Source organism: Nanorana parkeri, unplaced genomic scaffold (assembly GCF_000935625.1).
Source record: "Nanorana parkeri isolate BGI_ZX_2015 unplaced genomic scaffold, ASM93562v1 scaffold102, whole genome shotgun sequence".
NCBI classification, from domain to species: Eukaryota; Metazoa; Chordata; class Amphibia; order Anura; family Dicroglossidae; genus Nanorana; species Nanorana parkeri.
The window spans coordinates 57,513-84,453 of NW_017306370.1; the positions used below are offsets into that span (position 1 = coordinate 57,513).

At 40.9% G+C, this 26,941-nt stretch overlaps 1 protein-coding gene across 1 annotated transcript in view; it reads right to left on the reverse strand.

Moving 5' to 3' along the window:
- CNTN5 (contactin 5) overlaps positions 1-26,941 on the reverse strand; it is a gene marked incomplete at its 3' end in the record, with an annotated part of 543,955 nt that overhangs the window by 57,103 nt on the left and 459,911 nt on the right. The window contains exons 15-16 of the mRNA XM_018552938.1: positions 11,735-11,893; positions 2,070-2,219 (exon numbers count right to left, since the gene is read on the reverse strand). Coding sequence (XP_018408440.1) covers positions 2,070-2,219; positions 11,735-11,893 — 309 coding nt within the window. The remainder of the gene's footprint in view (positions 1-2,069; positions 2,220-11,734; positions 11,894-26,941) is intronic.

Consider the following 26,941-nt stretch of genomic DNA (forward strand, 5'->3'; position numbering starts at 1 on the left):
ATCATTAATTAGGTGCAAAAATGTGCATGGCGGAATTAAATCTTTGCAACGGATACAAGGATAAATGTGTTGAGTTGGAATTTGCATTGAATTTGTGAAAAGCTTCAGGATAATTGCACTTTTAGATCAAAAAGGGTTGGAAAGAGTTAGAAGCTCACTGACTGGTTTTACTTGTTGTCTGCACTTGTACGTCAAGCCAAAACATTTTCTTAGTTTTGGCAAGAGTAGGGAAGGATCGAACCCCTGCCTTTTTTTTTCTTCTGATATCCAGGGATCAGTTAGAAAGATATCCCCTAACTTCCTGCCCAGCCGATAACAGTTTCACTACACAGGAAGTGAGGGAAAATCTGCATGAATGTGTTTATGCTTATTCCTATGTATTTAGCACTGACAAAACTATACACGTTCTTTTTGAGTTCTGTGACATGATGTTCATCTGCAACATGAACAAAGACTCACACCCTCCCTTCCACGTACCTGCAGCTCAGAGCAGGAGACAGTTCAGACACATGATAAACGATCCTCTGACAGTACATACAGAGGCCGGAAGGAATTACAGTGATATGCTCCAGAGACATGGGACATGACTGGGCTCACAGCTAACACACAGTGCAGCCTTAAACTCAGCTCCCACAGAACAGGGGGCAGGGCGGCCATGACTCTACAGCGAATGGAGCCACGACACTACTCTAGCAATCTGAGGCCATTTGTCTGCTGGCCGGGTGATACTATCACCCCCGCCCCCCCACCAGCATCCTCAGGCAGCCGCTTGAGCTGCTTGTGCACTAGCGCCTGCCCTGTCCCTAGTGCCCACAAACACTCTGCTCATCCCAAGTGCCCACAATCCTTCCACTCATTCCTAGCAGCTACAATCACCCCGCTCATTTCCAGTGCCCACAATCAATCTGCTCATCCCTGGCGGGCACAATTACTTCGCTCATCCCTAAGTGGCCACACTCACTTCGCTCATTCTCAATGTCCACAATCACTCCACTCATTTCTAGTGGCCCTAATCACTCCACTCAAGCATAGTGCCCACAATCACCCCACTCATCCCTAGTGTCCACAATAACTCTGTTCATCCCTAGTGTCAGCAATCACTCTGCTCATCCCTGGGTCCACAATCACTCTGCTCATCCCTGGGTCCACAATCACTCTGCTCATCCCTAGTGTGCACAATCACTCTGCTCATTCCTAGTGCCCACAATCACGCCACTCATTTCTAGGAGCTCCAATCACTCCACTCAAGCATAGTGCCCACAATCACCCCACTCATCCCTAGTGTCCACAATCACTCTGCTCCTCCCTAGTGTCCACAATCACTCTGCTCCTCCCTAGTGTCCACAATCACTCTGCTCATTCCTAGTGTCCACAATCACTCTGCTCATTCCTAGTGTCCACAATCACCCTGCTCATCCCTAGTGTCCACAATCACTCTGCTCCTCCCTAGTGTCCACAATCACTCTGCTCCTCCCTAGTGTCCACAATCACTCTGCTCATTCCTAGTGTCCACAATCACTCTACTCATCCCTAGTGTCCACAATCACCCTGCTCATCCCTAGTGTCCACAATCACTCTGCTCATCCCTAGTGTCCACAATCACTCTGGTCATCCTTAGTGTCCACAATCACTCTGCTCATTCCTAGTGCCCACAATCACTCCAGTTATCCCTAGTGTCCACAATCATCCCTAGTGTCCTCAATCATTATGCTCATCCCTTGTGGCCACAATTACTCCACTCATTCCCAGTGCCTACGATCACTCTGCTCATCTTGTATATTTTCCTTCCACCTGCTATGTGTCTTAAATGCATAAACAAAGATGTTATTTCACACAAAGAGTTATTGTCTTTCTGAAACTGCCTCAGGGTTATGCTATGTGAAACATGTTTTTTGTTTTACAACATGCTGTACACTCGTAGCACTCTGATAACAATATACACAGAAACGTGAATATCTTGCCGCTCAGTATGGAACATTAGGAGTTCAAGTTATTGTAGCACTGCAGTCTAGGCCATTAACTGCAGAAAGGTCATGTGCGCATAAAGGAAGACATTAAAGAGACATTACCTGCTTCGTTAGTCCTGATGACCCGGGAAGGTATGCTGGGGTCCCCGGTCCCAATGCTGTTAGTGGCGACGACACGGAATTCGTATTCCACCCAGGGATTCAGATCGAGTGCCATGGCAGACTCCATATCTCCGCTAATAATGTCAGGAACTGTGAAGTGAAGATATCACATGAAAACAGGACTGTTTGTATGTTCCATGAATAATAGCCTGTCAAAGTTACCTGAAAGTGTCATGCTTCTGAGCTCAAACTGCATACATCTGTCTTTTTATATACCCGCATGTAGGTATTGACCTATCTTTTATAATACTAGAAAAGGACATTGCCTACATTGTAAGGACATTACTGGAAATGTCATAGTAAGGTATTTTTTGAGGATCCCAGATTCCTTGTTATTGTTAATCTTGGTTCTGTGATTAACTTTGCAGGTCTGGGATATTTTCAGAGGGGAATTGAACTAGTAAAGGGGTCTATTAAACCCTTTAAGCTGGATTCACCTCTGTGCGGGGTAATAATGCAGGTCACGTTACGTATACATTTAAATGAGCAACCTACAGCACCAAAATGCATTAAATGGTACATGCGCCATTTTTAGAGATACAGTGCACCAGAACACATGATACAGCAATGTCATGCATTGGCATGGCACATTAGGGTGCCATTAAGAATAAATGCCATGGCACTGCAGGGAACAAATGCACACTACATGCATTGCCCCACAATTGCGTAATGCCGTCCTTGTTCAGAGCCCCAGGCATGCACAGATCACTCTCTTTCCATTGCACCCACAGCAACAGGATATGCTTGGGTCTCTGAACAAGGACGGTGGTTGCTCCTGTGATGCTGAGGGAGAGTGCCGAATGGCTGTTTTGTCCTGGACAGAGCTATATAGAATATTGGTAATTTTTTCATTCAGGCTTCAGTGGGGGGTGCAGATGGCCTACAGGTATGGCAGATACATCAATAATGGTTAGTTTATTGTTACCTTCTCAGGCTTCTTGACTGCAAAGACTATTTTTTTTCCAAACCCTTTAAAGGTGAACTCCCAGATGAGTAAATATTGTCAAGAGCTATGTGTATTCTTACTTGAATACAAGTCCAATCTTGATGTGTCCAGTAATATAGCATCTGTGCAGGAGCTTCATATAATAAAGACCAAGCTTTGCTGCTCTCTCTGCTTGTGCAAGGTGACTGGTCTTGTCTGTCTGTAGTTTTTTTGTAGGTAGCCTGTAGTGGATGAGGCTTGCTAGGTCTTAGCTCAGGCCATATGCAGTACAGTAATGTCACTGCTACTTTCACAAGGAAAATGGCTATTGCGGAATATATTTATATGAAAATTTATGTGAACAGAGTTTAGCTTTAACCACATTGAAAAGATAATCTTACTGAAGATCTTCTAGATTTGATACCGCCGGGAGTGATCTCTGCTTCCATCTGCCAGCCCCCGTGTCACAACAGGAAGGCGGAGTTAACTGCAAACCACAGTGCGAGAATCGGCATCCGGCGCAATACAAATAATTGTAATAGATTAAGATCGTTCACCAAGATGATCTTTTTTAATACAGATGAGTTTGGCCATGCAAGAAATGGGGCCTTGCCAGGGTGTAAATGTACAATGGGCTGCAATTGACTCTAAATTGCAATGTGTGATCATGCCCTAAAGTCTAAATCAAGCCCAAAAAATATTTTTTGGGGGGTAGGGATAAGATAGGGGAGGGTTATAATCTCTGTGTGTTTTACTATTGTCTGCGTCTTTGGTGGACAAATTTTACCTAACTTCCTGTCTTGATAACAGGAAGTATGGGGAATGCACCCCTGGGATGACTCAGACAGCCATTAAAAAAAATAAAAAGGCGCAGATTTTAACCCTATAGATATTCTCTATACTATTCACAATGCCGCCTATCAAAACCAAATCACAGCAGCATTTCTGACAACGTTCTCAAAATCTGAAATATGCCTTTAATATCGAAAGATGAGAGCAGCTGCATATACAGCTTAGCAGGGACAAGTAGCCGGGCACTTTTAATACATTTTGTTTTATACAAAGCGTTATTACTTTTCAGGCAGTCAGATTACATTACTTTCAGCCATAAAAGTGAGAAAGCACCGCAGTCATTTTCCTATTTTGTTATTTATAAAAAGCTTTTCAAGTTCCATGAACCAAACATTATTCCTTTTCTTTAAGAGCTTGATGGCTGCAGGCATGTGGACTTGTGATCCAATTTTGAAAGTGTTGATACATAGGCAATTTACTGCTTCAGGTAGCTATAAAAGTATGCTCGAGTCCAAGAACTTTACCCTTCCCTGTAAACATTGTGCAGCCAGCAGAACAACCAATATTTCACAGCCTCGGCAAAGAAAAAAAAAAACATCTATTGAGATTTGCTTACTTACCCACAAAAAAAAAATATGTTTACAAGTCTAAAAATCAAAGTCACCTCTCGGGTCACAGCTAAAACACAATTTTAGTTTGTTTTCACTTTTATTTTTTAGTTTTATTCAAGAGGCTCTTAACTTGGCATTCCAGATTTTATTTTTTTAATATATTTTATCTTGTTTGGCCAACTCTGTACCTAGCAAAGCTATTCTAATCATTGATTGGACAGGGGGGTACTGTGCTAACTGCAGGGGTGTAACTAGAAATCACAGGACCCCATAGCAAAATGTTGTATGGGACCCTGTGATTTCTAGTTACGCCGCTTGCAGAGCCCACCTGAAATCACAAACAGCTCACCTGAGAGTGACCCTGCAGAGCCCACCATAGACTCTATGGTGGGCTCTGCAGGGTCTCAGGTGGGCTGGTCACACCCCTGCAACCTCTTACCTGTCACCCTCCTTCACCGCGGGCCCCGCCTCCTCCTCTGCTGCTAGCGCTGGACCCAGCCTCCTTCTCCTCTGCAGCTGCTGGCTGTCACTGACTCAGCAGCGGCTGTGAGAAAGAACGTGCCACTGCACAGATCACTGACAGGTTGTCCTCACAGCCGCCAGTGACAGCATCAGGGGGACCCCTTTGTCCCTCGTCCTAGCTGGGCCCCCCTGTTCCCCGGGCCCCATAGCGGCCGCTTGGGACCAGCCACTGGCTACTGGGGTGGATATAAATGCTGGGGTATATTCCTAACACTCATCAGAACTGAAGAAGGGGCTTTGAGAAGCTAAGAAATATATCCAATACTACAGAACACGTCCAGTTGACTAAATACTACTAGCTACTATAATCACTGGTTAAATTAAAGGGAACTGTTGTACCTGTGTAGATGTAAATGCTGTGGTGCCTTCCTGACACTCATTAGAATTGAAGAAGTGGCTTGGAGAAGATACAAAACATCTTCGGCATTACAGAACAATTCCAGCTGAATGGGACTAAGTACTGCCAGCTATTATAATCAGCATGGGTTACTAAGCAGAGTCACAAGGTGCTCTATCAAGCTAGAGGAGGTGGCACAGGATCTAAACCCAAGGGTGTAGTCATTTTTACAGCAGTTTGGACAATAACACAGCTATGTATATGTAGCCCATGAAAATGACACATATATACTGTATATATTTACAAATGTTATTAATTGACTTTTTATTCAAATTTTTAAATGCGACCAAAAGGGGGCTCTACAAATTCCTAATAGTTAAAAAGCCACAGTGATCCATACATTGACGGATATTGTATTGCACATACACATATCTTCGCACACATGTGCAGAAGCTTAAAGTGTATTTCCACTTTTGCAGCCAAATTGGGATAACACCTATTTTATATTTGTTACATGTTCCCATTCACATAGCATACGCTAAAGAAAAAAAATGCTTCTTGTAAGCCCACTATTATTAACTCCTTTTTTACTACTTTCTGTGTTATTTTTATCTATTAAATCTATTAAATCGAGCGGCGGCGGCATCAGCGATAGTGCCCGCCCCCCGCCGAGGTTTTCTGGGTCCCCCGTTCCTCTGCGGGACTGTGACCCGTCACGATCCCCCATGGGAGCTCACCATAGAGCCCATTGAGCAGACGAAGAACAACGTTCTTCGTTTGCTCTGTGTGATTACTGAGACAGCGCCACCTGTCTCAGCAGTCACTAACTGCAGCTTCTGTGACAGAATTTCTGTCATAGAATTTCTGTCACAGAAGCCATGCGTTCTATCGTCCGGAGCGTCTTATAGACCGCAAAATACGGTAAATAGCTTTTACTTGGGTTAGGGTTTTAAGGGTCAACATTTCTTCTTGCTTCTATTTCTGTGAAATGTTAAGAGGGGCTGTGAGGGGTCTGAGGTGGCTTGTCCATTGTGTGATAATTAAGCTTTTCAGATAAACAAGATCTTAAAATTTCAGTTCCAAAACTTGGGACAGACCACTGGGAAAGAGCTAAGAAAAACCTAAAATCGGCCATCTTGCTTGATTTAACAAAACATCTAAATGGTAAGTATTTTTATATTTTTGCCCAAACACTTACAGTCATCATGTTTCTGAACAGATCCAACTCTCTCAGCTCAGCTTCCCTGAACTTCCTGTTCAGTGCAAGATCACAAGGGACAGAACAGTCTCCAGCAGTTGTCGATCTACTAGCTTGGAGAAGAGAAGAAGTAGGAGAGTGGAGCAAGGGGAGGGGAGTGGCTTGCCCTACCGTGCCTGTGTGTTTGTGGAAATGCACACAACTTACTGGAACCCACAAGAGAGGCTCCATAGGACCTTGCAAAGCAAAGGAAGCACCCTAAAACAGAATATCAGGACCATAGTTTAGAGAACAAGCTGATTCTGCTGGAAGCTAAAGCTCTTAAATATCAAGGAGCAGCATCCATTATAAATCCCTTAAATCAACATTTTAAATAGCTTAAAAACAATTTGACTTTATTATTACTTTAAACAATGTCTGTCCCAACAAAGGGTTAAAGATCTAGAAGCACAGAGTGTTAATGAGGGGAAGTTCAGTCTGTCCCTAGTCTTTCTATGTGGACAGATGGGGTTTCCCATCACTTTGCTAATGGAAGAGAAGCTTGCTAAGGCCTGCTACACAGACACATCTAAAAGGTAAGAATGTTTTTATTATTACTATTATTATTATTATTATGTATTCAACGAGAACAAATGAACATACAGAAGGGTTTTCTCAAATGTGACCGCAAAAGTGGACATACACCCTAAGCAATAGTTCATATATCAGACTCCATACACTGGTGCTGGTAAACAGAGATGCCAATGATCGATATCTGTACATACTATGTAATTTTTTTAGGACAGCATAGAGATCAGGGGGTTTTGGTAAGCCGTTTTGCTTGTCACAAGTACATTTTATTGCTTAATGAGCCAGTCAAAATATTATTATTTTTTAAATTTGAATTAACAAAAATGTTGGATACAAATAGCACTACCCAGCGTATTAGCCCAGGTGATCCGAGACCTCACCCCAAATAATTCATTTGTAAAAAAAGGGTTTCACAACCTAGGTTGTAGTGGGGTTTTAAAGAGGTGTATCCAAGTTGATTAGGACACATATAAGAGGAAATATGTTCGGTTGAACAAAATACAGAGATTTATAAAATATGGTTTATTGATGGACATACCGCTAAACAATGAATTATCTATTCATAACTAGATTCTTGCCAGGAATAAAACTCCCTGAGGAAGCTTACAAGCGAAACGCGTTGGCTGAATTGGAGCAGTTCATTACTGCACATGAATTATGTGAAAAATGAGATGTATAATATCAAAGACAATATGTAAATATATGAGTTGTGAGAATTGGGCAAGAATCAGGAACTGAGAATCAGGATTATCTATTGGAATGTTTTAATTTTGTCATATTAATATATTCCTGAATTGTAATAAATGTATATCAAATTGATTACCATCTGACGCCGCTTTAGAACCCCACTCCATCTAGGTTGTGAAACCCTTTTTTTTACAAACAAAAATGTTGAGGTGCACATTCAGAAGTGAATCTTATCGGAATAAAAGGAACAAAAAGCAGCATTATGCGGATGTTCAATGCACACAGCAAACTAGGACTGCAACGTACACAATAAACATCAGTGTACGATCACCTAGATAGGTTTTGAGATTGCAGTTGCTAAGTGCACAGACCTGTATGATGCAGGTATACCGTAGCGATTTATCCCTGCTTATCTACTTTAGTAAACTTAGCCCAATGTGATTGGTTGTTATATACTTCACTTCTGTAGAGCAACCTTGTAATGTCATTTATATAAGAATAGTGAAGCATCTGCTAATGATTTCCCAAACAAATTGCCAAGTAAAATTATTCAGTATGTATTATAAAAGCCCCCTCTCTCCCAGCTCCAATCTCAAAGCTCTCTATATATAACCTGACCTACATTTATATCAGGTGTCCACAGGCAGATCAAGGTTTTCCTGCCCCTCATCTTCAATAATGAAAGGAGAAACCCATGAAGGCCCAAGATAGATGTCATCACTAAACATGCACCAGCCTATTAAATGCATCCGCTTCCATATAATAAGGTGTGACTGCAAATTAGGCATGGCTTAGGGTTTAGGGCTGCATGGTTTAGCCACGGATTGTGTAAGCAGATGAAATTGCCTATCGTATAATCTCCGGGTTTTATGGTAATGATACTTTTCTATATTATATACGCTGCAAATCTGCCAAAGACATGTCTTATGAAAGCTATATAAATAAAAAAAAAAGCCAGGACCAGCTACATTCCTCTGTATCCCTACAGGGGATTCTTGTTAGCCGTCTGCTATTGTATCCTATCAAAAGATAGGGAAAGAAATGTAGCAGGAGATACTGAATGGAGGCTAGACAATTAATTTTCTTCTTGGTACTGCTAGCAAGCCTTGCTTCAGCAATTCATTCTCATTAAGCCAGCTGCGAGATGACAGTCCAAGATGAATTGGGAAAAAATGTTTTAGTATTTGTAAAAGGTAAAATCAGAGACGTAATCGGGGGAAAAACAAGAATTACACAAAACACACACAAGAAGTGAGCAAAATAAAACAAGGTTTTAGTGTATTTCAATTGATCAGCCCATCTAAATCTGACATTTCAGTTCTTTAAAAAGCATCTCTAGGTGATCCAGCAAGCTATGCGCTTGCCCTTCGGAGTCAGGGAGGGATTTCTCCCATAATGGAATAAATTGGATCATGTTTTATATAGTATATAGTATATAGTATTTGAGGTTGAATAAAGACATTAGTCCATCAAGTCCAACCTATTAGGATCTCATTCTAGGAGTACCCGTACCCCTGTATATTACGGTCCCTTAAGAAATCGTCCAAAAGTTTCTTGAACAATTCCACATTATTTGCTGAAATCACCGCCTGTGGCAGTGAGTTCCAGACCCTAACTGATCTTACTGTGAAGAACCCCCTTCGCCCCTTGTGCTGGAATTTTTTTTCCACCAATTTTAGGTGATGGCCTCTAGTTTTTGTAACGGAGTTAATTTTAAACAGTTTATCGCTAATGTTGCTACCACCATTAAACATTTTGTACATGGAAATCATATCCCCCCTTAATCTCCTCACCTCTAATGTGAACATGTTTAAATTTAGTAGCCTTGTCTCGTAGCTCTGGTCCTCCATACCCCTAATTAGTTTGGTTGCCCTTCGCTGGACTTTTTCCAACTCAAGGACATCTTTTCTTAGTACTGGTGACCAGAACTGGACCGCGTACTCCAGATGAGGTCGTTTTCACCTTCATAAGGGTTCTTAGGTTGGAAGCTCTTTTATTTTTTTCACTGTCAATTTTCTCAGTGTCCTTTATGTTTTGTTGGCACCAGTGGTAAAATCTTCACACTTTAGTTCTGATTCTGAATTTACTTTATATTATAGAGGATACAACACCAAGAGTGGTAACACCTTCCCGGGAGTAGGGACATTTAAAAAGTAGGTGAGAACAGACCTAGTGTAACGTACCTCGGCTCCGTGCCACGTCCCGTGTGCGTTCCAGCGTGGAACACACCAGACAGGGAAGCCGCCGAGGGTTCCCTCCCCCATTAGGGGAGGTACTATGCGCTCCACGCTGGAACGCGGAAGTGCGCCGCGGCCGCATGACGTCACGGTCGCGGCCTATTTAAACTGTCTGTGAACGCTGCAGGGTGTTCACTATTGGGTTCGCAAGCCCAAACAAACCCCAGGACCTTTTGCTCCAAGGAAGCCTGCCTCCACTTACTCCAAGAGGACGAGCCCAGCACCCTGCAGACCAGTGCATAAAAGCGCAAGTACTTCTCAGTGCTCTCTGAGCCATCATATGGGACTTAGAGGTCGTCCTCTACTAGATTGGGAGTTGTGCATAACTTATGGACTGCCTATGTTATACTGCCTTGAGATCTGCATACGTTGTATCTAGCCCGCTTAACCTAGAGGGACTGTGAGATTCATAACCCGTGCTAAATATCAACCGTATATATATACATGTCTGAAGTTATATTGGGGTGACTGATTGCTCATTGTAACTACGTACACTCCATATACTTAGGAACCATCTGGCTTCCGTGGGGTTACGGCCGAGTACCACTCACGCTACCTTTTTTGTGTTCTTTAGTTAAAACCGGCAAATGATGCAAGAACCCCAAACTCTCTGTCTTTGCAAGAGAGTGACGCCTGGGGTTCATTGACTGAGTGCCGCCCATTAGTCACACCTCGATCCCTTGAATCCGCAGTTGCGATCCTGACCAAGCTACTTGGAACCAGCGGCTGTGACACCTAGAGACTAGGAGCCATGGGCAGAACAAAAGGGAAAGGTAAATATATAATCTAACTCTAACCCTTAAAGGTACATTTTTGAACGTCTTATATGCCTTCGTTTTTACACAGAAGGGAGCTTGGATCTAATAATGTTATTAAAAAGTCAAAAAATATTGGAAAAAAAGGCAGTTGCACTAGACCAATGTAAGATTTCTCCATTTCTCCATTCCAGCACCAGTAGGCTTATATGTGAATCAAAACAGATTGAGAAGGCAGGAATATTTGGCCAGTTTGCTTTATCAGCTAATAAAAGCAATTATTTACTACTTCCCATAATGGCGCCACATTGAAAAAAAGCTCAGTCAAGTTTATTGGAGGGTCCCTATATGTGCTGTAATGTGATGTAGGTTTACTGGTACCTTTTACCAGGAGAGCTGCTAGGCCTTTGACCCCGGGCCATGTGCCCCAGGTGTTCTTAGTGCCCTGTGTCTCCTTTAATCTAAGTGTTACCATTATTTTAAACATTATTCTATAGCTTACCATAAAATAAAAGTTAAGACAATTTAAAACTAAGGCATTTTACCAGAAAAATTAACATTAGAGCCAAATTTGGCCCAAGACAGGAATTTTAAAACATTGGATTACTTGACACTCTACTTATGGGTGTCTTTTTCTTCTCAGTCCAGGACCAGAGCCAGAGTACTAATGACACAGTTCAAAGTGAGTTTAGTAGCAAAGGGAAGGGGACCAGAGAGAGAACACTACAAACATCACAGGGAATAAGGAGAGGGAAGAGATGACATTGGGGCCCAAAAAAAGCCTCACATATTATTCAACATGGAATGTTTCTAGCTCAACAACGATCTAGGTGTGTATGGGTGCCCTGGGTCTTTCAAGACCCTAACAATGCTCTTGCGCTTTATTCAAAAGCCTACTTAAAAATAATGTCCTTGTTCCAATTCTTTACATATGTGACATTTTGTTCTTTTAAGACAAGAGTCAAGCATACCTGTTCTCACAGTCTGCCAGCCTAATGAGAAAGGGCTCCGGGCTTGTAAATTGTAATAGAGGATGGGGCTGTGATTGTCAGCTCCAGGACTCCAGGACAGTGTAGCGGTAGTCTCAGTTATTTCCTCCACGATCACCACCCCCGGGGGACCAGGCGGACCTGAAAAACAAACATCACGTTGACTGAGCAAGTGTAATCGTGCAAAGAAACACAGGTGATGTTTGAAACATAGCTGGCTTTCAAGCAGATACATTGAGGCATTCAGCTCCATCAAAACATTGTAGGACTGCATTGTGGCTGGCACTTCTGGCTCACTTTTCCTATTCCCGCTGTATGTAGTGCTTAATTTGTCAGGCGCTGGTCTAGTGTGTCTAGGGAGGTTTATACTAGTTACATAGTTACATATAGCATACATACAGTACTGTCTACTGTGTTTTCATATTATTAAATTTTTTGCTTGTATTACCTACTGATACACTTTAATAATATAATATTAATACAGAATGATAGTTTAATCATGATTACAGTGCATTCAGTACATTTCTTAAACAACATTCATTATACTGCATTCATTGATTCCAATTGTCTGCCATGTAGCTATTATTAGCTTTGTATTGTTCGTCTTGTTTGGAGTGTGTCATGTTAACGGCTGTGCCAACAGAATTCTATATTTTACTTGTCAACATTTTGATTACTTCTCAAGATACATCAGAGTTAATGTTGACAGCAAATTCCGATTTAGTTTTAGTCATAGTCCTTTAACTAAAATCCCATTTCGTTTTAGTCATAATTTTGGAATCTGAATTGATCTAGTTTTAGTCTAGCTTTAATCAACTAAATATCATAAGATTTTAGTCGACTAAAATCTAGTGGGTTTAGTTAAATAGTAATTTAAGAATTTTTGCAGAATTTGCAATCTCATTATATATGACACGAGTGACCATCTGTTAACCTGTGATTACTTATGGTATTAAGGTTTCAACATGCAATACAGACACAGATTTAACAGTTGTGATATATAACATGTCTTTATTTATCTTAAAATTAGATTAAACCAAGTCTTATAAAGAAACAATGATATTGAGTATTTTAAGCAAAGGACCAGTAATTAGATATGCACTGATTATAACAACTTGCATATGACATTCTTCATTCTCTCAAGCAGAAGTGCAATTCTAAAATATTAAAATGAAAAACTATATTGGCTTTAATGCCCTTACATATATTACCTATTAGCTGTCCATTTAGGATGGAACCGAAACTGGAAGTCCAAAAAGATTAGCTCTGATTGGATCTCTTCCCAAATTGTCTCTCCCCAACATTTTAGTCTAGTTTTAGTTGACTAAAATGTCAATATATTTTTGTTATAGTTTTAGTCATCGTAACTTCATTTTTATTTTATTTAGTCTAGTTTTAGTCACTGAAAAAGTGTTGCTAACGAAATGTATTAGTCGACGAAATTAACACTGGGGTACAGAAAGAAAAATCTAAAAGGAGGAAGGAAAATACAAATCAAACCATAAATACTGATATATATCTATTACACACATACCTACCCCCTAACCGTCTGAGATTAAAAATACGTACATCTTAAAAGACCATCTCCAAGTAAAGAAAAACAAAAAACTACCCTTGCATTTGGGCTACCTCTGCACTGCAAGGGTCAACTGTTCATTAATGGAGTATTGTGTTAATGTCTTTTACTTAGCTGATCCCTGTTTCCCTGGCGGTTGGCACTCACCCCTCCCCAGGATCTAGCTTGTAAACTGTCCCTTAGTGTCCTCACCTATAATGCAGGGTTCTCTTTTACCGGTGGCCATATTTAAGTGGCTTTTCCTGCTGGTGGGAAGCTTTAAACATCTTTACAGCCCGTGATGGCTGCTACATACAAGTTCTCAGATGACTATAGAGCCACCTAATCCCTTGTATGGTGCTTGGGAAGTGTGCACCCCACACCGGCAGCTATCCCTGGCTCTGCTGTCCCCCTTGCAGGCCCAGAAATGGCACTGCCTTTTACACCCAAGGACGGGCAGAGGAGATATTGCAGGCCCAGCAGCCAGGACACTTCAGAGTAGACTTCAGAGTGGACCCAGGGCTTGTGCTCAGGCTTAGCAACACCTATGACAGCTCTAGATAATGGGAGTCACTGACTTTAATGTAAGGCAGCCATATTGTACAGGGGACATTTAAAAAAACAAGGTCTAACAAGGTCTGCAAATAAATAAAAATTACAGACAGAGGTTGATGAGAGATTTTCTTTTCTGACCGGAATGTCACTTTAACTGATAAACGCAATCCATTTGAAGAGCACCACATATATTACACACGGGCAATCACATTTCAGAACACTTGAAATATTCAAGGAAAAGGTTGTTGGTGGGTAAGAGAAAAAGTCTTTATGCTGAAGAAGCAAAGGCTGAGAAGTGGCAATGTATCACTCTGCAGTCACCAGTGAGAAATAGGTGACAGGCAGGCCGCGGTATGCAGATGTCATTCCCCTCATTGCAATATCATTACTTTTAATGCGGGCCGGTAATCATTCATACTGTCAGATGGATGGTTAGCTTGGAGAATCCTTTCTTCCCAGGGGCTATATCACGACTCACGGTCGCTCGCCAGCAACAGGAGAATAACTGGTTTGGAACAAAATAAATGTAGAACCTTTGTAAGATCATCCAGAAAAAGACATCCCTGAATGTTCTCAAATGAATTCAATCACCACGGGAGACATTTCACTTTTTTCAGCATTAATGTTTTCCAAGACCTTTTGCCATTGTATTAAAATGAAAAAAAAAGACACATCCTTCGTTCAGAGGCTGGAACGTGAATTTATTTTCTCACCCTCAAAGTTTATCCATATGAAAGCAACAGAGTGGCCAGTATTGAAGAGAAGTCCGCTGAGGCACAGGCCTGGCGTGGATAGGACCACAATGGGAAATTGGGAAGCTTGCCCAAGGATCCTGAGTAAAACTGTCTATGACCCCTTTGGTAATGTCAGTTGGCAAGCCAACTAGCCACAGTACAGGCAAAGGAAAGGATTTTTACAGTCTACTTGTGCCATAGTTTATAACTTCCAATTCCCAGGTCCAAGATTTTGGGGTGTTGTCCCTGGAAATAGTCCTTATTTTGAACTTTGTTTAGAGTTAAAGCTTGTTCCCAATATGGGCTACAATCTCATGTTTAGTTTACTAATTTGCACTCAGATTGTAGTCCTTCATGGAAGCGAGCTTGAAGCGGTGGCTACTTTACAATACACAAAGGGACCATGGGGATCAAAAGTAGCCCCCCTCCAGAAGGAAGGTCAGTGTCAGCACCAATTCAGAGATGATTTGAGGATCTACAGCTGAGTGATACACAAATAAGATACATTTTAGTTAATAGTTACGGTACTTGAATGCATTTTTTAGATTTAACTCCTGAGTTTAGTTTCACTTTAAGTTATAAGTATTTATCTCCTATGCTCCTCAGCTCTGTCTAGTGGCCATAATGCAGTATTTTCTGATTATCACATTTGACCTGAAAAGAAAATATATAAAAAAAAAACTTTCCTTTTGTCTCCCACAGAATAAACGTTTAGAGATTTGCAGGGAAAATAGCTCTGCAAATCATTTATAAAAAGACCCGATAGTCTCCATCAGAAACTTGTGTGGCGGGGTGACAGCTGAGGAACACAACTGGGAGACAGGAACAAAGCATGGTCACCCTGTAACGGTAAGCATCTGCAAAAGGACTTCATGGCAGAAATGCCAGGTAACATTTTCATGAAAGCTGCTTATTTAAAGTAGAACTGAAGCCAAATCTTTTTTTTAGTTTCGTACAGAGCAAAAGAGAGTCATAACCTCACGGGCAGGGCCCTCCTTACCATCTGGTCTTGAATCGTATTGTGATTGTAATGTCTTCCTTATATAGTAAAGCACTGCGCAAGCTGTTGGCGCTATATAAATCCTGTATAATAATAATAACTAGGGATGTCTAAAAGGTTGTTAAAATTCTGCGCTTTGGAATATTTCTCAACAGACTATCGATAGGAAGCTGCTGCACTATAGACAACCTGGTCCAGTTATAAATACTGTATAAATAAATGTACAGCGCTAGGGGCCCAATAGGCAGCTATTTAGATGGATCTATTCTAAAGGTGATTGGTTAATAAATAACAGTCAATATTGTATATATAAATAAATCAATTATATAAAATAAATTAAAACCTAATAGTCACTAAATGAAAAATGTGCAAAAAATGCAAAAAGGTACATTACGTGCCAGATATACTTGTGCAAAGATTAACATGTGCAAAACGTTGATAAACATCTACATAGAAAGTGAATTGATTATCTTATAAATATATGTGCCTTTAAATATAAGTCTTATAATTCCCCTTGTTTATATCATATCCAGAGCGATCAGTCCATAATCCATAAGTGAAACTATTAATGCCAATCCAAAATGTGAAATAATATCAAGTCCCAAAAGTGCTTGATCTCTCCAAAGATTGTATTTGTGCCACACAGTCACCCCCTCAAGAGTGCACACCTGCTGTCCCCCTGAAGACATATTTTGATGACAAAACGCGCCGGGGCGGGTCTATCTCATACCACACCAAACTCGAAAGTGCAGGCTCCTGGGCTCCTGTTGAATTGTACCGGCCGGTTGCTTCGTTTTTGAATATGAGTTTTTACATTTTCTTACATAAATGGTCTTGACTACTATACAATGAGGAGCTCTTTTTTTCTATAAATATGGGGATTTATCGATCAATAGGACATCACTGTGAAAGCATCTATAGGAGGCACTGGAATATCGTGATCTATCAGTGGGCTTTTGGGATATCAATTAACAGCCATCTTATTGTGGTGAGTGTGCACTCTTGAGGGGGTGACTGCATGGCACAAATACAATTTCTGGAGAGATCATCAATCACTTTTGGGACTTGATATTATTTCACATTTTGGATATGCATTAATAGTTTCACTTATGGATTACGGACTGATCACTCTGGATATGATATAAACAAGTGGACTTATAAGGCTTATATTTAATGGCACATATATTTATAAGATAATCAATTCACTTTCTATGTAGATGTGTATGATTATATCAACTTTTTGCACATGGATTTTTTGCACATGTCAATCTTTGCACAAGTATATCTGGCACGAAATGTACCTTTTTGCATTTTTTGCACATTTTTCAGTTAGTGACTATTAGGTTTTAATTTATATAATAATTTATTTATATATACAATATTGACTGTTATTTATTAACCAATCACCTTTAGAATAGATCCATCTAATTAGCTGCCGATTGGGCCCCTGGCACTGTACATTTATTTAAATTAATAACTAGGGATGCACCGAAATGACATTTTCAGACTGAGAGAAAATAAAAATTTTCTCAAGCCGAAACCAGAACCGAAAATTACTCTTTTTTTCCCCCAACCTTTTAACATTTAAAAAAATTATTTTTGTGATTTTTATTATCTTCTGCTGACAACTGCCACCTCCCCGCACTGCCCTGCTTGTCCTCCTGGTTCTGCTGGACACAGGCAGCTGGGTCCTCTGTGTCCCCTCACAGGTGGGGCAGAGCAGCAGGCATCAGAGGGAACACAAACCGACATACAGCAGGGAGGAGAGAAGTTAGAGATGCACTGAACTGATGACATTTCAGGGCATCCCTAGATATAACCCTTGTCAGTCTATTTTTGCCATCTGTGTGCCCTTGGAAAGATTTCCCTTTACTTCCTGTTCAATAGCCACCATAGAAACTGAGAGGAAATTCAGAACTAGTATCCCCATTGGAAGATTTCCCATTTATTCCTCTTCTGATGACATCCCAAAAGGTGAGTTTTTCTTTCACTTTCAGTGACACCAGGGCAAATAGAGAGGGTGAATCTCCCTAATGGGAACACAAACAGCAATATAAACCTGATAGGTGTTTTAATCCCTCACCACTCTATCCAAAACTAAAGAGGAGGTTTAGGTTTCACTTCAGTTGCACTTTAAGAATGAAGAACGGTTTATTGAATGAGCCTTTTTACTGAATACCACCACTGCACCTCTACCTAAATTATAACCTTTGAGTGGATTGCTCCTTTAACATTTACAGACGGCTCCTCTAAAAGCCATGATCCTATCAAAGCAGAAAACTCTAATTCCGATCACTTATTGTACTGATTTTTCTTGACATTGAACAATATCCTTTCCGCTGCTACTGCAATACTAAAAGCGAATGACATTTCCCTTTCAATATGGCAAGCTCTAAAAAAAAGTCCAGAAATGCAGAAAACTCTACAATGCAGCATTCAGTATCTGTCAGCACATTCACATTGGTGATTGCCTGTGTACGGTACTTATCTTCATTATGTACCTTTAAATTGCATCACCTTCTGTTTTATACAAAGAAATTGCAATTTATGATTAAAACCTCCATCCGTGGAGAAGGTTTGTGGACTGTTTGCCGGCACGATGGAAAAAATGTAATGCCTTTTATGATAATGCATCATCATCAGAACAGAAAATAGATGTAAGTGCATCTGATTTTCTGGTAAATCAAGCAAGACGTTCAGTCATGATAGCACAGGCTTGTTGTGCTCCATTCACTCCGCTGAGCAGAAGGTTATAGCACACTGAATGGGTAGCATTTTGAAGATTAACTTGCGTTTCGCCAGGCGGAGCATGGTCTAAGCAACTATTTCCTTGCTGACTTTCCATTTTTGTTTTTGTTACTTTTAAACATTGTTCCTCTGCAAGGAGCTGGGGTATTTGTATGAACATTTCACTCATTTTTTTCTTTTCTTAAATGGATACAATCATGAAAAAAGAAGAGATTTAACATGCTGCTAATGGGGCGCTAAAAGTGCTTCTGTAGAATATTTTGGAGACTTGAGACCATATGAGTTACTTATTACAGCACAAAGGACAACTCTGGTGGACAGCAGACATTTATTTTTACCCTTTTAGTGCAAGCCCCCACCCCCCAAACACTGCAAGGATCAAATGCTCATTTACTCAAGGGCAGTTGGTTTCAACTGTTTTGATGTAGGGGTCAAGTGTGACCCTAGAATCACCAAAGGGCTGCACATAATATTCAGCAAATGTATTGCTGTCAAACATGATCAGGGACTTGGAGAATGTTACAAGAGAAAGTCATAGATCGCAGATATGCTGTAGGAGATGATCTTTTTATCATAGGCATGCTATAGAGACTGCAGACATACTGCAGGCATGCTATAAGAGATGGACAGAGACCACAGACATGCTATAGGAGATGATCAGAGACTGCAAAAATGTTATAGGAGATCTTCAGAGAATGTAGACATGCTATAGGAGATGATCAGACACACCGAACATGCTATAGTTTCTATAGTTGGAGAGTGGGAAGAGTCCCCCCTTTCCTGCTCTGCCAGGCTTCTGCTCAGATTAAGGGTCTGGTATGGAATTTTATTTTATGTATTTTGGGGCGTTGGGGTCCCTCTTAAAATTCCTACCACACCTAAAGGGTCTGGCATGAATTTGTAGGGGGACCCCACACATTTTTTTTTCTTTTTACATCGGGGGTCCCCCCTTACATTCCTACCAGATCCAAAGGGTCTGGTATGATTTGGGGAGGGGAACTCCATGCTGTTTTTTAAATTATTTTTCTATTTTTTAACTACTTGCTGGGTTTCGATCCACTTCGGCAGACTGTTCTCCCTGCTGTGGCTGTGTGTTCGGCTTTGCTGAGCCGAAGTTTGTCCATTCGGCTCAGCTGTTTACTTTACTGTGCGGGCAATTGAGAATAGAGCGTACAGCACCCATTTGGTTCAGCTGAACCGAAGGGTTTCTACAGACGAAGGCTTAGCTAAATGTTTTGCACCCATCAAATGGACAGCAAGTGGGAAAAAAAATCTTTCACATAGGGACACAAGTTTCAGTGCACATATTGACTTTCCAAAAGACTGCATTAGTATTTACTTGGATAGCCCTGCCCCCAACGTCATAGTGCTTGGGCATGGCAATAAGCCACCCAGACACTGAATGTTGTCACATGGGGCAAGGAGGTTTTCCCTTATCTCTCCATATCTCGGTTTTAGTGTCCAGCACTTTATAGTATCTGGTGATGGGGCTTGGTCTACTGTAGCAACTTAGGAAATAGGTTTACTTTATGAAGGATAGGCAACATTAGACCCGACTGTCCTCCTTCTGGTTGGGAAATCGGTGTGGTGAATGAGCACTCCCATCAAAATGTTTGCTTTAGCGTATAAATTACATCACTTCATTTAAAATAAAAACGTTATACTGTCAATGAGATGACATTATTAATCATGATTCCACTTAAGGGTTCCATCACTCTAAAAATCTCCTTTTAGGATCAGCTGTATGCGTGTTTATAAACGGTACAATTGAAGGTAGAAAATTACAAATTGCCTTCTTCCAGCTCTTTACTGATTTGACATTGCTGAAATCAGGCTGGATGAGAAGTGTATTATTAGAGCATTCACTGAACCCTTAGAAACATAAGGGATGATTAGAACAAAATGTCTCGTAAGGCCACTGATCTGCTCTGCACTGAATATCAAAGTAAGGAGCGTCTTATAGTTTTACTGTCTTAGGTTTACACATTGGTCTATTGTGACAGATAAAACAACTGATAATGGATGAAACAGTGTAAATACAGCTTTATCCCCCCCACCCCCCCGATGGAGAACTAGTCTGAATCAGCACTGCAGTTCTTGGCTCTGGCAGATGTTGGGGGTTTTTTTGTGTGTTCCTTGTGCTGTGATGCAATTGGCTGCATTTTCCGCAGTTCAGTAAAAAGGATACGCGCTATACACCGTATATCCCATATTCAAACAAATTTTATTGCTCCAAGTAAATCTCCCATGTCCCACCAAACTCAGTTCATCTTCTTGCACATTTCACTCTCCATCAGGGCTTAATCAAAGAGGCAAAGCCCAGATGGAAGGTAAACATATAGGAGTATGAGCTGAGTGTGGCTGAACATGGTTGGGGCTTTGCACCCGTAGCGGGAGGACTCCAGCCAAATGTCACCTGGAATTTTATTATCCTTGAATTTTGAACAGATGGGGAGGGAATTAAGAATGGAGCTGAGCTAGCATACCCATGGCTGATGTTATTTTACATGGCATCCAGGGTACAATTTTAGTATAGTGAACCATAAGTCAATACATGAGGCCTTTTGGTCTCTTTACTATTATTACACTGGCAACAACTCCCATTTTTACCGGCCATTTGGTGACCACCACACAGGTTTCACCCAAATGTCCAAATGACTGCACAATTTTACCTAAGGCTGGTGTCATACTTGTGTTTCTGTCACTGGTGACCACTTGCTAGTGAAAGAATAGTTAAAGTGAGCAAAGAAAGCTCTCATGCTCCCTCCTCGTCAGCAATAGGGTAATGCCCCTCTGGTCCAGCCAGCCGGGCAAGTGATGCCGTAGTAACAGCTCAATGATTAATTTGCCTTCTCTAGCAATCCTGTTGATGCCAACAGGCTTGCTAGTGTCAAATAGGCCTAATGCATAATTATAACTTGTTGCCAAAACCCAAGAAGTTTTATGATAGCAAGATTTGTCATGTTACCAAAATAATGCATGTCATGTGAAGAATGATGGGATATTATCAGTGAGAGGTCATGTTATCAAGGTGAGGTAATGTTTCTGGAGTTATATCCTGTTGCCAAATTAATGCCAGGTTATCAGAGTAATATACTACTGCCAGAGTAATTCTATGGTATCAGAGTTGAGGATATCATCTTAAAGGAAGGTATGTTGTATTCTTAAAGGAGAACTATGGGGTCAGTGTTTTTCCCCATAGTTCTCCTTAGGGTAACTGGAGGACACAAACTAGCGTCCTCCCGTTACCCTAAGCTCAGTATACCGTGAGCTACAGCTCGCGGTATACTGAGACGCCGCAGCCGGAGCGGATCCCGACTTAGATGACGGGATCTGCCCAGCTGCGTGAGTGGCAGCTGGCTCTGCCTATCTAGAGGCAGAGCCAGCTGTATCCGCCCCGTCCGTTCCTGCCAGTCAGCGCTGGCAGATCGGAGAGGGGAATCCAGCCCCTCCCCCTGTCACGGCAGAGAGCCGTGACTGGATCGAGAGGCGAGCGAACCCGGTATGTGTTCGCTCACCTCCCGATCTTCTGAGCCGACCTGTGACAGTCTCATTGTCACAGGCCGGCTAGAACTATGAGGTGAGTGAAAAGCACTCACCTCATAGTTCTCCTTGAATGATTACATACTTTGACTTATTATTACAGTGCTTATTGTAAAGTCATTTTTATTATGACTTTAACTTTTTGCAAACTTGCCCTTCCTTATTTATTTTTTTGTATTAAATATAGAAATTTGTTGATTAGCCACTAGAGGGGGCATTCAGTGCAATTTCTCTGCCGCTCAAAGACAAACTCCAGGCAAACAGCTAAATATGCAGACAGTATAAGTCTATATTGAGGGCCCATTCAGACTTGTGCATTGCAGTAAAGCACAGTGTACAGTGTCATTTATGTAGCCATGCATTGAAGTGTGCTACCCTAAACAAAAAAATTGGCCATGTACATTTGGGTCAGTTGTCATGCATTTACAGCCCATTCAGATTATTAATAATAAATGGGCTGCCTTCATATAATGAACGTTAATGTGCACACTTAACCACACTACAATGGAACACAAAGGTCTGAAGCCAGTCTTATAGTTTTACCTGCCTCATCATAACAGCCCATCTTGTGATTTACACACTGCACAATTAGAGAGGTGACACACAGTAGGCACCAAATTAAGTGATCTATCTTTTGGCTTAAAGGCATGAAATGTATTCAAGCATATGTATTTCAACAGTGTATGTAGCTCTTGTCTTGTTTAGGGTTAAGTTTAGGGTATGGATTAGCTAAAGAGTTTGGTTCAGTGGTTATGTTGTGGTCATAGTTTCAGTTTAGGGACTTAGGGTTAGGGGCTAATTTTAGCATGAGGGTAGCTTACTTAGTTATGATCAAGTTACCAAAACGTGATATAAATTATATTTCAGATATAGGTGGAAACAGGTTGGCCAAAACAGTCCCTGTTATTCATTTCTTACTCTAATCCTCTCCACCTGGGAGTTTTCGGTGTTCCTGTCTACATTTGCACATTCCTTCTCTTCATGCTGCATTCTTAACAATATAAAATTATATAAATTATATAAAGCGGTATGCAGACCCAGAACAAAGAGCTCACCAACAGAGTCCTCAAGAGATATTAAAAAAGGTCAGGTTGCTTCCAAACCTGGATCAAACAAAACAAACGATTGACTTTTTAGCTTATCTTTTCTTTTGCAATTGTTTTCATGGGTGATCATTTGCTGTTTTAGGTGTGTTTCAATTGTCTTTCGGGTTTAAATTTGGTTAGTTTCAGCACTGCTTTTACCCATATCTACCCTACCTGGAGGAAGCCTGTTGATGTATATGGCATTTGCCATCAGCAATGGAAATACAACTGGATTTGTAAAGGCAAAGTCAGGTGGATTCTGTTATGGAATGCTCTACATTGTATATGGCAGACTCTTGTTTCATTTATTTCCTGAAAGGTTTTAAAAGCACAAAACAGATATGATGTGCATACCTTAAATTGGGGAAAATCAAAATTGAGCATATTCAGACTGAATCTGCAGACACTGTGATATTTGCAAATTGTGTCCAAAATCCATTCGACTTTTTGTATTTGTTTAAGATTTTGGGTGCCCCCTTCCAAAAACAAAAATTCTGCAAAATCAAGCATAGGCCAGAAAACATTTGACTCCTAGCTATTAATCCGTTGAACACCAGGCGCTAATTTCACATCAGTCCTATCAAGTTCACATATTTACACTGCTGGTTCTGAGATGCTCATGAAGCCACAAGTTAATACTGTGTTTATCAGTCATAAAACTTAAATTACATTTATTCATGACCTTTCTGCAAAATGTACCAAAACACAAATGCTGTTTTCTCTCACACTGGTGACTCAGGAGTGATCAAGAACGTGTTTAATATTTATGAACCTTCGTCCAAAGTAAGTCCTAGGGAGAGCAGAAGCTTATAACAGCAATGATTAATAATAAATGCGGCAGCACATTAATTCATTCTCATCACCATGATGTCTGGCATGACAATTCGATTTAGCTTCATTTCCCTCATACAAGGATCAAATAAATTAAGTTATGGTGTTTGTCCATTGGTTATAATCTTTCCCTGTTCATACAGAGCTCAGAGACGTGGGCATGGATTGTCATGTGACCTGAACAATTACTGCACACTTGTGTAATGAAATAATATGGCTTTGTGGAATCCCTGGTATATGGAAGTAAGGGTAATCAACACGGTTGCATACCTGAGAAAATTACCCAACTTTAAAACCCAGCTCCAGCCAAAACCTTTTAACCTCTTGCCGTCCGCACGTTAAAAAAAAACGGACGGACGGCGGACTCGCATCAGCGGGTTGCCGTCGCCAGACGGCATTTTTTTCCTGCTCGCGCGCGCCCCCTAGTGCGCGTGCACGGGCAAGAAAGACCCGCTCGTTACTACAGTGATTGGCAGTGATCACAACTCGCCTCATTGTAAAATGTCCCAGTCCTATACAGTCTTCTACAGCATGTCTCCAGATTCCAACCGAACATGTGACAGGTCCACAATCTCTGACCATCCATTTCTCTAGTATATCTGAAGTCCAGTCTAGAATTACATATGTTGAACATTATGTGCGGTCCTTTGGTGATGTCAAGGGCCATAGCTGAGACCTCCTGGACATTGTAAGTTGACAACCACTTGGTTAGAGAATCTGTCAGGTTTTAGTACTGTCTATGTCTCTACTGAGAAGATGTTCTCTCATTTCCTATCAAGACAGTGAGTGTGAGAAAAGTAAAGTACAAAAAAAAACAAAAACAGTTTTTAAAATTAAAATCAAATCAAATAAATCTAATAATAATAATACAAAATGTTTAAAAGTCCCCCGCCCCCGCGAGCACGCGGGTGTTGGGTATCGCCGCGCACGCCGGAGTGAGTGCAATAATTCTAGGGCCAGTATTTTGGGCTATCTCTAAATTGATGACCTGTGGGGGCTTTTAAAGCGTCTTCTGTGGACTTTTTGGGGTACTGCAGTTTTTCGCCGTTTCACGGATGCACGCAATTTGTAAACTGGGCATGTTGGGTATTGTTTTACTCGTTGTAACCTCATCTTTTATATTTCATTTACAAAATTGGTATTTTGTTGTGTTTTGGGGCATTTAATTAAATGTATCACTAAATTTTGGGGTTTAATAAGGAGTTGTGCTAATATTGCGCAACATAAAAATTTGCAACTACCACCATTATATTGTATAGGGTCTTGGCATTCAGAAAATATATAATGTGTGGGGGTTTTAAGTAATTTTCAGGCCTAAAATGTGGAATATAACATGGGTGCAAAAAATGGAAAAAAAGGCCTCAGTCATGAAGGGGTTAATGGAAATCTTCTGCTGAAGTCCACTTGAAAACTCTTCCTAGAGCCTTGATCTCCATGGTCCCCCTGCAGAACCCAGTGGTTTCTCCTGGACTATACGATACAATTATCATGCAGAGGGTTTGACAAGGGGAAACAGTAAACACTGCAGAAGACCAAGGAGACTCCCGGAAGTGTCAGTTTCCAACCAGACTTCATTAGGGGATTTCTCGGAGTGACATAGTAGTGATAATAGTAAAAACCTGACACACTGTTCTATAACTTCCCCACTCTTTGCAGTTTGTGTTACCCTTTGAGAGATCTCCTTTCCGGTTGCCTGTGCTGCTGATCTCTGCAGTATTAAAGAGGAAACACTAGCTGAAGGATCTGTCGAAACATAGTTAGGTTGAAAAAAGACATGTCCATCAAGTTCAAACTATAGAGATATGAAAAAAAAAAACCCACTTCCTGGAGTGTTGATTTCCTAGTCCCCAGCATTGCGTTTTGGTTCCTCCCATTGGACCCTAAGTCACTTCAGAACACAGCTGTGAATTAGGGGTCGACAGAGTGAACCACTAAGTGCACTAGGGGTCCAGGTATCCAACACTTCCAGGAGTGTTGGATTCTGTAGGATCTTCAGCCTATATTTTCTCTTCACTACAGCAGAGATTGAAGGCTCGGGCAGCAGGAGAGCTGAGTCTTGATCATTTTCTTTGTAGGTAGGTCTATATTATCTATTTTAGCAACAGGGTCACTTTAATGGCTGGTATTCTTTCTGTTATATGTGTTTCCAGATAAATAAAATGCATCAATAAAAACCAAATCACAATATTAACGGCAATTACGATGTATTCTGCTCTTATTTCTGTCTAGAGTAGAGATCTATGTTGTTATATAATTAAGACCTCATTAAAATAATTACTGATACATATAGGAGAGCTATTTTCTGACAAGTAAAAGTATTGTCCCCAGAGAGCGTGAAACTCTTGAAAAATGTCACAAGATAATTCATCACTAATAACAACGGTCATCGCTGAGAGACAAGTTAGGCAGCAGAGTGTGCAGGAAAGTGTACCGGATAATTGGACAGGATATTCTATACAACTCATGTGAAGAATAGAAGAAGTGCACATTTTTCCTGGAATGAGTGAGACAGGTGATGTGTTATCAGATAGGTCAATAATAAAAAGGTGTTAAAAAGTAGCTGGCTTACTTAATAAGGCAAAGACACATGCAAATGTGATGTGCAAAGTGCACTAACCAATAGCAAAATAAATCACAGAAATTTATTAGATTGCACTATGTGATGGTGAACCTTAGTCTGCTTACTAAAAACTATATCTTGGCTCTCTGAGAGCCCCCGCCCCCCTTCAATGGTTTAATAATGCTAGGGGGCATGCAGGCAGTGGAGATGATTACTTACCATACTCCTCGTCCATGCAGACTTCCTTTCTGACCAGTCCGCTATGAATGGCAAGTCCCATTCTCTAAAGCTCAGAACCATTTGAGCTCATTCTCAAAAGTTCAAACACCCGCCAGTATACGAAATTCCATATGCTGGTGCTCAGAATACAGATTTAATTGGTACAACCTACATGAGTTAACTTTGTCCGTAGAACAAGAGAGCTCATGGGTGGGTTTTTTGGTGCCTTTTTACTTGACTTATACATATTTCATTGCCTTATTTTTAAAAGTTCAAGTTTAAAAAAAAAAAAATTTCACCTGTGCATTCTGTGCAGAAAATCAACATTATTTGGATGTTCAAGGAAAAGGAAAACGGCA